General features: G+C 41.8%; 1 protein-coding gene across 1 annotated transcript; it reads left to right on the top strand.

The window, feature by feature from the left end:
* Nucleotides 1-10,073: 10,073 nt before the first annotated feature.
* Nucleotides 10,074-11,144, top strand: paqr8 (progestin and adipoQ receptor family member VIII). The gene has a single exon (XM_028605855.1). The coding sequence runs from the start codon at nucleotides 10,074-10,076 to the stop codon at nucleotides 11,142-11,144; it is 1,071 nt and encodes a 356-aa protein (XP_028461656.1).
* The last annotated feature ends 2,060 nt before the right edge of the window (nucleotides 11,145-13,204 follow it).

Genomic DNA, 13,204 nt, shown 5'->3' with positions numbered 1-13,204 from the left:
CTCCAAACTGAATGTCAGAATGGGAACGAAAGGTGATCTAAGCAACTTTGAGCGTGGCATGGTTGCTGGTGCCAGACAGGCTGGTCTGAGTATTTCCCAATCTGCTCAGTTACTGGGATGTTCACGCACAACCATTTCTAGGGTTTACAAAGAATGGTCTGAAAAAGGAAAAAAATCCAGTATGCTGCAGTCCTGGGAGGTGAAAATGCCTTGTTGATGCATGCTAGAGGTCAGAGGAGAATGGGCCGACTGATTCAAGCTGACAAAAGATCAACTTTGACTCAAATAACCACTCGTTACAACCGAGGTATGCAGCAAAGCATTTGTGAATGTGTGCCACAACACACACAACCTTGAGGCGGATAGGCTACACCAGCAGAAGACCCCACCGGGTACCACTAACCTCCATTAAAAATAGGAAAATGAGGCTCCAATTTGCACAAGCTCACCAAAATTGGACAGTTGAAGACTGTAAAAATGTTGCCTGGTCCAAGGAGCCTCGATTTCTGTTGAGACATTCCAATAGTAGAGTCAGAATTTGGCGTAAACAGAATGAGAACATGGATCCATCATGCCTTGTTACCACTGTGCAGGCTGGTGGTGCTGGTGAAATGGTGTGGGGGATGTTTTCTTGGCAAACTTTAGGTCCCTTAGTACCAATTGGGCATCGTTTGAATGCCACAGCCTACCTGAGCATTGTTTCTGACCATGTCCACCCCTTTATGACCACCATGTACCCATCCTCTGATGGCTACTTGCATTACATGTCATTTAGCTGAAGCTTTTATCCAAAGCGACTTACAATTAAGTGCTTTTAACTGTGAAGGTTCAAACTCCAGACAACAAGTAGTAAGTGCAAGTACATTAACTTTAAATAAGCAAAGCTACAAAGAGACACATGAAAGTGCAGGTTCAAGAATTGTTTTTATTATCCGAGGTGTAGTCGGAAGAGATGTGTTTTTAGCCTTCGGCGGAAGATATGTAGGCTTTCGGCCATCCTGATGTCGGTGGGGAGCTCGTTACACCATTTGGGAGCCAGGACAGTGAACAGTCGGGATTTCATTGAGTGATTAGTTCTCCCTCTCTGTGAGGGGGCAGCAAGCAGTTTGGCTGATGCAGAGCGAAGTGGGCGGGTTGGGGTGTATGGTTTGACCTTGTCCTGGATGTAAGCTGGGGCTGATCCGTTCGTGGCCCTGTGTGTAAGTACTAGTGTCTTGAAGCGGATGCGGGCAGCAACTGGTAACCAGTGAAGAGAGCGGAGGAGCGGTGTAGTGGGAGAGAACTTGGGGAGGTTGAAGACAAGCCGAGCTGCTGTGTTCTGAATGAGCTGCAGGGGTCGGATGGCACACGCAGGGAGGCCAATCAGGAGGGAGTTGCAGTAGTCTAGACGTGAGATGACTAGAGCCTGAACCAGAACCTGAGCCGCCTTCTGTGTTAGAAGGGGACGTCTCCTTCTGATGTTATGCAGCATGTATCTACACAATTGGGTGGTTGCAGTAATGTTAGCAGTGAAAGAGAGTTGGTCGTCAAGTGTCACACCCAGGTTTCTAGCAGTCTGGGTGGGGACGACCACAGAGTTGTCAATTGTTATAGTCAGGTCTTGAGTAGGAGAGCCTTTCCCTGGAAGGAAAAGGAGCTCAGTCTTGTCAAGGTTGAGTTTCAGATGGTGTATGGACATCCAAGATGAGATGTCAGTTAGAGAGGCCGAGATACGTGCTGCTACTTGAGTTTCAGACTCAGGAAAGGAGAGAATTAGTTGGGTGTCATCTGCGTAGCTGTGATAAGAAAAGCCGTGCGACTGAATGACAGACCCGAGAGAGTTGGTGTACAGAGAAAAGAGGAGGGGACCCAGGACTGATCCCTGAGGAACCCCAGTTTTGAGTATGCAAGGATCTGAGCTAGATCATCTCCAAGTTACCCGGTAGGTTCGGTCTGCCAGGTAAGATGTGAGCAATGAGAGCGCAGAGCCTGAGACACCCAGATTCTGCAGGATCGAAATGAGGATCTGGTGGTTCACTGTGTCCACTGTGTGTGGTTGTGAAAGGTCCAGAAGGATGATGATGGAAGAGAGAGAGGTTGTTCTAGCGATGTGAAGCTGCTCAGTGACAGCAAGGAGGGTAGTTTCCTTTGAGTGACCAGCCTTGAAGCCAGACTGGTGGGGATCAGGTAGAAAGTTGATTATAAATGGCACGCTCAAGAGTCTTAGATAGAAATGGAAGAAGGGAGACGGGTCTATAGTTATTTACATCAGAGGAGTCGAGTGTTGGTTTTTTGAGTAGTGGGGTCACTCTTGCCTCCTTGAGGGCATCTGGGAAACAGCCAGCTGACAAGGAGATGTTAATGAGATCAGTGAGGAAAGGAAGGAGGTCAGGAGCAATGGACTGGAGAAGGTGACATGAACTTCCACGATGACCTTCGAAGTCACTGTTCCATTATCTTTAATGTGACTATTATTTGCCACTGTTCATCACACCCCCAACCGGCACCGTCAGACACCGCCTACTAAGAGTCTGGGTCTGCCGAGGTTTCTTCCTAAAAGGGAGTTTTTCCTTGCCACTGTCGCAATAGCCACTGCTAATGCCTGCTCTTGAGGGAATTACTGTAATTGTTGGGGTTTTGGAATTTATAGAGTGTGGTCTAGACCTACTCTATCAGTAAAGTGTCTCGAGATAAATCTGTTATGATTTGATACTATAAATAAATAAAATTGAAATAAATAAAATTGAAGGTGAGAAGGGATAGGGTCCAGGGGGCAGGTGGTTGGGCGGGCAGAGGTAATCAAAGTAAGAATTTGATTTGGAGATAGAGGGGTGAAAGAGGAAAGAGTACTAGATGTGATGGATGGTAAGGTGATTAAAGAAGGTGTGGTGGAGAATGAAGAGCGTATGTCATCTATCTTTTTTACAAAGTAGTTGACAAAGTGGATTGGTAGAAGGGAGGAGGGAGGAGGTGGACTGGGGGAATCCAGCAGGTTAGAGAAGATGGAAAAAAGTTTTTTGGGGTTCGAGAAAGAGGATTCAATTTTGGTTTCATAAAAAGAGCTTTTTGCTGCAGAAATAGAGGCAGCGAAGGAGGAAAGAAGAGACTAATAGGTAAGCAGATCATCTGGGTGTTTAGATTTCCGCCATTTCCTTTCCGCTGCCCGTATAGTTGATCTTTCAGCACGTACTGAGTCAGATAACCACGGAGCTGGGGAGGACTTGCGAGCCTGTCGTGAAGTAAGAGGGCAGAGAGAGTCGAGACAGGAGGATAGAGTAGAGAGTAGAGTGTCTGTGGCAGCGTTGGGAGGCATGAGTAAGAAAGAGTCAGATGGAAGGAGGGTTGATAAGGTACATGCTGCCAGAGAGGAAGGAGAGAGTGAACGAATATTACGGCGGACTGGTACGATGTCTCTTGAGATATGGTTGTGAGCTTGGGAGAGTGGGAGAGAGTATGAGATGAAGAAATGGTCTGAGATATGGAGCGGAGTAACAGTGAGGTTGGATGTAGAGCAGTTTCTGGTGAATATGAGATCTAGGTGGTTGCCAGCTTTGTGAGTGGGTGGTGAAGGAGAGAGTGAGAGGGCAAAAGAAGAGAGAAGGTGAAGAAAGGCATCTGACTTCTCGGTCTGGATGTTGAAGTACCAGCGGTACCAGGCTGGCAAGGCCAGAGATGAACTCAGTCTTGCAAGTGGCAGACTGGCAGTTCCACAGGCCACCTGCAACAAGGTGTTGAGTGTTTGTGGAACGGGTGGGATAGGTAAGAGAGTTGGGGTTGCGGAAATGTTGCGAGCTAATGCGTGGTTTGTAGTATCTCCGAGAAGAAACACGGACAGGAATGGAGAAGCAGCACATTTCCGGATAAGACACCGAACAGTGTAAGTGAGATATGATATATCGAGCCCACTTAACTTCCCACTTAGCCTCCCGCGAAGACTCATTTGTCTTTGTCCTTCGAGTCTTCTGCCGCTGAAGCTGCCGCTTCACGCAAATGCCAATATTAAATACAAGGAGGAGATTGGTGTTGGCTACAGGTGGGGAGGCCACACCCTGGCTAATCAGTCAAAAGCACCAGAGTCGTTTAACCTCCACTCCCCAAATTCACACTTCACACTAACTAGTTTCACTTTAAGAAGAACCACTAAATTATGCATAACAACACAACCAATCCAACAAAAACACACAGCAGCAGTAGAAAGTAGCAAAGCAGAAGAAGCAGCAAAAACCCAAATAAAGTAAGTAATATAAAAGTAAGCTTAATATCTAGCAGTCCAGTAGTCAGTTCCTTCAGAAATCAAAATGCACTCTTCCAGCAGGATAATGCACCATGTCACAAAGCTCGAATCATTTCAAATTGGTTTCTTGAACATGACAATGAGTTCACTGTACTAAACTGGCCCCCACAGTCACCAGATCTCAACCCAATAGAACATCTTTGGGATGTGTGTAAATGTATGGTTTGCAAAAATGGGAACTGCTGCGTCCGTTTAGATGAGAGAATTGTATGCGCATTGTGCACGCGCTACATTATGGCCAAGCATGCGCCCCTAAAATAGCATCTGAATAACGCGCTACTGACTTTAGACCAGGTTTTCCCTGGTCTGCGGCGGAATTGTTTTCTGAAACTGCAAAATAGCACCAAGTAACTTTTGCACTGGAACACGCCTCCTCTTTTTGCTGAACCGCCCCCGGGAGTGCAAATACATTCCCTAATTTACCGACGTGCGTCTGTGGAGGGAAAAGTCCGCTCATTTTCAATTACAGTAGCTTGCAATATAGTTGAGGAAAGGGACGGGGGTATTGTGTGAGGATTAATAGATTTTCATTGAAGCATTGGATGAGATAATGTATGATTATGTTTCTATGTATGTTTATTGTGTCGCCATTTAATTTCTCTCGAATGCCCAAGATAAATTTATCCTATAGGAGACAATAAAGGCTTATCTTATCTTATCTTATCTTATCTTAGTTTCATTGCAATGTATATAACTACTGACTGCCATTACTTGTTTTATTGCCCTGTAGTCCAAACACAAGTATGTTCAATTGTTTGCTTACTTGTACATAATCAATGTGCCAAGATGAAGGAGTGTGGCCCATGCTGTAGATGTGCTTTCACTTTGAATATTTTGTCCTTGTTTGATCTGATACCCATTTGTCATGGTCAATGAGATTTTAATATAGGCTCCTGTAATTACACCGAAAATTAAAAATCAGGCAGCAGAGTGCTGGTGTGTTCCTAATCTTGTAAATCACTATTCAAAGGAAGGCCATCAATATACAGCTGCCAATTTGAGTTGATCTGCTTCATTCTCCGCTGATTTAATTAGTGGACAAAGGACTATTTCCTAATACTATATCACACTCCTCATGATATGTTAAACCCTCCTATTGTCTTCCCGTCAACCATGCACTTGTTGTCCTCCGGTTTGGTTTTTGAAGCATAAAGTAGCCTATAAATGATCACCTTATTCTGTGATACATCTTTTTAGCCAACTTCATAACATATCAGCACTAGTTTTACACTTCTTTATGGGATTGATGGTGAATAAACATCACTTAAATTAAAATGATGCCTAATGTTTGAGTCAAATGAGCCAAAATTAGGAATTATCTTACTAATAGTTAAGGTCAGAGAAAGATATGTTTATGGATGATCACAGATTTTCACCCAGGTAGACCATTAAAGTAGTGATCATCAGTTAGCGTATGGAACCATCCATGTTATTTTTGGGAATTTTGGCTGAAAATAAAGCCATATTTCTGGCATAGAAACTTTGAAAACGGGTCAAATTTGAACTGAGGACAACGGAACGGTTAACACTTTCAAATAATGTGTTTTCATTTTATAGACCAGTGGTTCCCAAAGTAGGGTCCTTGAGGGGGATCCAGGGGGTCCCCAGCACAAAGTGGAATACTTATTTCACCATATTTCCATCCGTAAGTAACACAATGACAGAATGCATGACTATTTTGGTCATGGGTTTCATACACTTTCTGTAATAAATCATCTAAAGTCAAAAATCCTAGGGGGACCCATAGGATAAAAACGTATTAAATGGGGGTCCGTGTGTCAGCTTAAAACGTTTTAGAAACACTGTGATAGGCTATGGTAGGCAACAACTAAGATGTTACACAGTTTTAACATCAGGCCATTTACTTCTGGCAAATTCAAATTACAGGCTGATCACAATTGTACCGTAATATTTACAGGAAGAAATACTTCCCATAAATCTTTGCACTGTTGGCTATCACAAGTGCACTGCGCAAGAAAGTAAGACATGCAAACATCAGCTCAGTGTTTAACATGAATGCAACGTACAGTACCGGACAGTAGATGGAGACATGCTAAGAACTACCAAGAGATAGCATCTACACTTACATCTGCAATGGCTCACATTGATGATTGGCTCACTAAGTCATGTCTCTACCTAAATACTAAAAAAACAGTCTGTCTGTATGGCGTTTACCAAACAAAACATGAAGGTGTCACACTGTAATGCAGATATCTTCAACAGGGGGTCTGTGTCCCCTAGGGGGTCCTCAGACTTACCACAGGGGGGGCGTCAAATTATTGTTAGATACATTTTTTTTTTTAATTTACACAATGTTGAAGATAGGCTTAATATAGGTAAGGTACCCACTGGTAGCCATCCAGATAAATGTAAGCTTAATTATTCACTGTGCCTTCCACATGTATGTTTAACATTAAAAAATGATGTATGAATAATAAAGAATTATCCCTTCATTTTCTTCCATCCAGCCCACTTCAATGCAACTAAATTGTATACAATATATGTAGTCGGGGGTCCCTGCTCCGTCTCTCTTTTAGCTAAGGGGTCCTTGGCTTAAAAAATGTTGAAGACCCCTGTTCTAATTTGTTCCTTAGTTCCTTAGATGACAGGAGCTTGATATTGTTAATTAATTCAAGTATCTAGGAGTCAAATATGACTCCACCCTAACATTCAAAAGTCATGTAAAAAAGGTGGCCAATAAAGTTATATTCAATTTTAACAATTTAAACAAATTAGGTCATTTCTTGACACCAAAGCTGCCTAGTTGTTCTTATATACTATGATCTTTTCACATATTGAGTAGTGTTTTACAAACTGGTCATTTACTAGCATAACTACTCTTAAAAGCATTGTCATTTCAACATTGTGATATCTTATAGAGACATACATTTTTAAGCTTTGACAAATGTCAAACATTTCAAGTATGCTTGTTTGGTATGTAAAGTGTTACATAATCACATTCTTTGGTTTTTTCCAAAGACTTAACAGCGGAGGTAGTGCACGGGCCTCTGTAAAATGGGACTGTGTGATACCATTTAGACTTACCACTTCTGGACAAAACTATTGTCAGTAATAGGAGGTAAACTCTGGAATAGCGTGCCCCTCCCAATAAGAGAGTGTCCTACATTCAACACTTTTAAAACACACTTAAAACAGTGGCTCCTAGAAAACCAGAGATGCACTCACTTTTAACTGTCACACATTTCATCACCCATACACTTGATTGAATGCAGTATAGAGGTGGAAGAATAACGTCTTTGTCATCATGCATCTTTGTTTTTTTGTTAATGTATATGTCACCATTATGTGTACCTTTTAACTTATAGTGAATGAGGTGCGGTATGACTGCTGGCTGTCTCTATGTTAGTCCTATGTCACCTGCCTAGGGACTACAGATGAAAAAGTAGTTATTTTGACTAATTCTGGCATTTACATGTTTTATATACAACAGTGTTCATAAATATGCATGGTCCGTATCAAATTAACCAACAAAAAAAAAACATACATGCAAAATGACACATGCATTTCTTTTCTTTCCCCCCTCCCCAGTGTATCATCATTATTATACTTTTACCAAAATGTGCTCTCTTTGGGACTTTTGCCAAAAATAATTCATAAAAGAATTCTGGTCAATGACACAATTAACTTCTGCAAGTTTCCAATAAAAAAATATAGATGATATAAAGATTAAAACAAACCTATTGAATGTTGCTGACACATTTTTACGCACCAATATATGTCTTTTATAAGAATATAGCTTAGACAGTGATCAACACTGCACTTTTCTGATCAGTTTAACCCCGCCCATGCAGGGTTGTGTTTTTACCCTTTCCTCCTTGCAGCATGGTACACTGTAGGTGTGTGAACGTTCTTCGGAAGGAAAGCCTGCCGTAACATAGTTAGGCTTGTTTTTCTTCTTGCGGAGACTCCAGAGGGGAAACAGGTGTTGTGTCAATACAAGCAGGTGAGAGGATGGTTCTTCTTCTTAGATTCTACCACCAGAATAACCAGAATAACATTAGATTAGATTCAACTTTATTGTCATTGTGCAGAGTACAAGTACAAAGACAACGAAAAGCAGTTTGCGTCCAACCAGAAGTGCAAAAAAGCAGAAAAGTGCAATGTGATATTCAAGTATAGACAGATGGTGCATAGTCAGGACAAGAAATATATTGCAGTGTTATAAGAGCAGAATAAGTGTATGTACAGCATGTAAAGATATGTGCAATGTTGTAGCAGTGATATTATAATAGTAGTAAGAATAATATAAATATATGCAGTGTATTATGCCTTGCAGTGTTACTTTGGACACATATCATCGCAAATTGAAGGTTTTATTTTTGCCAATCGTTTGTGTTGACATAAGGTGTGTGCAACGTGTTTTTGTGCATGGGGCTGTCTCCGCTGTAGCATATACATACAGTTTCTTTGCCACAAAATCAAGGGAGATGAAAGGAAAGTAGCATTTCTTTTCTCTTTATTATTTCTTTATGGGTTCAAATGTTCTGCTTTTCCAGGACTGCTTTCATACATCCTAAGGGCTTGAAAGACTTCAACGTGTTTGGCCAAGATCAACTCAATTCAAAACTCCCATTATAACTTTTAAGATGTTAATATATGCAGGCAGTGACAACGACAATAAAAAGGGTAATGGTCAGGGATACGGTAGCTTGTTTTCAGCAGTAGTCTATCCTCAGATACGTGGCTTTTTGTCTTTTGTCCTTTAGGTGCTTATTTACCTTGGTGACAGGAGTGGTTCACATTCCTCTCTTTGTCTCTGGGTATGTGTTAAAGGTTTGATATGGAGAAGAATGTCTGCCTTTTCTAATGCTCTCGTGTAAGTACGTTAAGCTTGTAATTCCAATGTGCCAAGAGGCTGCAGGTGAAAATGAGCTATAAAAGTGACTGCTTGTTATGTTTTACAGGAGAACTGTGCCAACAAGTCCTTCAAACCATTTCGTTTATTCCTACCCTTTAATACGAACTGGGTCCAAAATTAGCACCATCTACTAGCCAAATGTTGGTAAAATATGGAAGTGGCTGGTAGATTTGAATATTCTCTAGCCCTGGCTGGTGGACACAAAAAGTTAATTTGGGAACCCAAAGGAGCATTTCATAAATTATCGTCCCTAGCGGTGGCAGGAAATTAGAGCCCCACCGATAAAGGATTTTTAAGGCCGATATCAATTTGGTCATTTAAAAATCCAATATTGCGATATATCGGCCGATGTATATTTAAAAAAATAAATAAATCCAGAAACGCTTAACAAAACATAAACAGATTTCCCTAACATTAGTTATTTGTAGGTATTTATGAGTCCTCACTAAAATAATACGATAATACAGTTTAAAAATGAACTTGTTTGTTTTATTGTGACAACAGAACATAGGAACATCAAAATATATTAAAGTTCTGATAAATATAATGTATAAAAATACAAACTTAAGATATGAAACTTAAAGGGTTAAACGCGAGTGCTGCCAACTGGGACGTTGTAGAGCGCCCTATGGTGGACAAACTATGCAACTCCAACAGTCATAACATGGTTGAAGGCTGTTTCTTCCAATTTTATTTAATTTTTTAAATATCAATTTATCGGCCATTATACGGTACAGGCCAAAAGTTTGGACACACCTTCTCATTCAATGCTTTTCCTTTTTATTTTCATGACTATTTACATTGTAGATTCTCACTGAAGGCATCAGAACTATGAATGATTGTCTCCCTCAGGGTGCTCTGTCTAGCAGTTTTCTGTCTGTATTTCATCTCCTCTTCCTCTCCTCCACCCATCACCCAGCCATGTCAGGCAATATTCTGCAGCGACTCAACACCTTGACCCTGAGCATCAAGCACTTGCTGCCCCACTTCTCGGACCTCATCCCATCCTCCTTTCCTTCACCCAGCCCCACCATTGCCGCCTCTCAGGTCCCCATTCTGTTCCAAGAACCCTACATCCTGTCGGGCTACCGTCCCGTCCAACAGCACTGGCGCTGCTACCTGTTCAGCCTCTTCCAGAGACACAATGAATCCCTGAACGTGTGGACTCACTTGTTGGCAGGTCCTGTGCTGTTGCTCCGCTGGTGGGCCAACGTAGGCGCCCTGGGGTACACCTTGGACTTAGCCTCCCTACCTCTGAGCCTCTTCCTGGTGTCTTCCCTCACATATCTGTTCTTCAGTGTGGCAGCTCACCTCTTGCAGTCTCACTCTGAACATGCACACTACTTCCTCTTCTTCATGGACTATGTGGGTGTAGCTGTGCATCAGTATGGTTGCGCACTTGGCCATTACTTCTACACATCAGAGCCAGTGTGGAGAGAAAGCTACATCGGGCTGCTGTATCTACCTGGAGCCGCCTTCTTTGGGTGGCTCTCCTGTGCAGGCTGCTGTTTTGCTAAGTCCAGGTATCAGCGGCCATATCCAATGCAGCGTAAAATCTGCCAGCTGATCCCAACCACCCTAGCATACATGCTGGTCATCTGCCCCGTAGTCCATCGCCTGTTAGCCGTCTCCTGGACACAGGAGCCCTCCCTGCCCTTCCACGCCCTCCAGATTGCCTCTTTCCTTCTGTCCGCCTTCTTCTTCTCCTGTCCCATCCCTGAGCGCTTCTTCCCGGGACACTGTGACTTTGTGGGTCAGAGTCACCAGATCTTCCACATGCTTCTGTCCCTATGCACCATGTTCCAGCTGGAGGCTCTGTTCCAGGAATACGCTAGGCGGAGAGATACAGCACTGGAGGTATTTGGAGAGAGGCAGCTGTGGTGGGCTTGTGTAGCCTTCCCAGCCCTGTTCCTTGGTGGCATCCTAATAGCACTCATCACAATGAGGCACATGACCAAGCAACTGCAGGGCAAACAAGAGAAAGACAAGTGACAAGTGTTGGTAAAGAGAAGGGTACAACAGCTCATATGGCAGCTAAATATGTATCTGCCTGCCACAGCCTGTTGGACTCACAACCACTATAGGATACCAAAATTACAGATTTGTATAGTATTTTATAGTAATTATATTAAATTGTACAAAATTGAAGTGTATTGTGTAATGTAATGTCTTGTAGTGTAGTGTATTGTATTAGCAATCATCAGTACAGTATAGAACCTGTGTAACACCTATTCATTTAATATGTGATGTGATGTGATGATTTTTTTTATTTAGTTTGCTCTATTGTCATGCCAATAAGGCTAATTGAATTGGAATTGAGATTGGGTTTAAATGACCTAATTAATATAATAATACAATTATATATCTTAAAATAAAAATGTATTTATGCTCCTAATTTTAGGAAATATGCTAGAATAATAAACATATATTATAAATATCAGTAGAGAACATGCATTTTCATGCCCTTTTTTTTCCAGTTTTGGACATACAGTACAGCTCCTCCAAACATGCTTCTCAAGCTTTACAATACTTGACATTCCTGTTTGCAACAAAGGCTCTCATGGTCAACCTTGAATGATGGCGTGAAAGAGCAAATCTGGATTAAGGTGTTCACCAAAGTGGACTTGCCAGTGGGATTTAGGTGAACAAAGAGGCTAGTTTAATACTAAGGCAGGGGGATAGACAAATTGGCAGAAAATCCCTCAGCAGATCCAGTTATAGTGTGTGTGTGTGTGTGTGTGTGTGTGTGTGTGTGTGTGTGTGTGTGTGTGTGTGTGTGTGTGTGTGTGTGTGTGTGTGTGTGTGTGTGTGTGTGCGTGCGTGTGCGTGCGTGCATGTGTGGACAACACAGAACCGCAGGTGCAAAAAGGCACACCTGCATGTTTTTTTTTATTTATTTGCCAAATCAAAATACCCTCAAGGATGTGGTGAAGGGTTGACTTACTAATGGGTTTTCTATGTCCTCCTCTGTCCTATTAGTATTTTTTTTTTATTTAAAAATGAAAATGAATAATCTTAAGCACTATAGAACACCATGTAACATGTCGACATCGAAAGCATAAGATATCATAAAACATAGAGTATGATATAGAGTAAAATGGAAACATTTGCAAATCCCTGGCAAATACTGAATATTTAGAACAAGCTATGAATAAATCAAAGGTGTTTAAACCATAGAATGTAAATATTAAAAAGTCTATGGTTTTGACACTATGATGTTAAACACAAATATATTTTTGTTGACCCTGTTTGTCCATATGGGGGAACCAGGCTATTCTCAGTGTGTCTGGTTTTTCCTGTTCTTTGTTATTTGTCATGTTCAACTGGTAGCCACACCTTTTGTTTGGAATATGTAAAGTAAATTCCCTCGGGAGTGATACTGATGGCCCAGTATGATTGTCTGAGTCAGAGCTCAGGACTCATTTTAAAGGAAAAGTTTTCCCAAAAACAATGAGATAAAATTAGATTGTAATTTCACCACTGGGCATCTCTCTCCAAGAGTTAAAGGAGAAGCTCATAAGAAAGAAGAAAGCCCCTGAAAGCCAGACTAGCTGACTCCCCTTTTTTCCAGAAAATTGACGATAAACTAAAGGATGCTTAAGGGCGTGGCTACATGCTGACCTGTCAATCAGGACATAGGTTTAGCAATGCTAACCATGGCACGGTGTACATTGAAATAGCTGTGAACTGGTTTTGGGTGTTGTCCACGTTTTTGTCTTAAATGTCGACACCGTTCTCACTGTTTTCACTTCAAAGTTATTGGGAACAGCGTTCTGCCAACCAAGCTAAATAAATGCACGTTGGCCCACTTTCCTCTCCAGGATTAAACTTGCCTAGCGTCAGGAAGGTTATTATTTTTTCAATTTGCCCACAAATATAGATCTTTTGTCAGCAAGCTTCATTCCTGTATGAGTAAATTGTGCTTTCAGGGTTATGTTACAAATATTTGAAATTGGCCATGGTTCTTGTAGGCTTCCTTTACCCCTGCTGTGAAAATGTGGCTATTGATTTGGCTTTGTGCCACTGGGCAAATCTCATACAGTTCTCAGAAA

The sequence above is a fragment of the Perca flavescens genome, chromosome 18 (assembly GCF_004354835.1).
Source record: "Perca flavescens isolate YP-PL-M2 chromosome 18, PFLA_1.0, whole genome shotgun sequence".
Taxonomy (NCBI): Eukaryota; Metazoa; Chordata; class Actinopteri; order Perciformes; family Percidae; genus Perca; species Perca flavescens.
This window is presented reverse-complemented; position numbering and strand designations above follow the sequence as displayed.

Excerpts from the sequence above, each read along its gene's own strand:
- paqr8 (XM_028605855.1), top strand. The coding sequence starts at position 10,074 with ATGTCAGGCAATATTCTGCAGCGACTCAACACCTTGACCCTGAGCATC.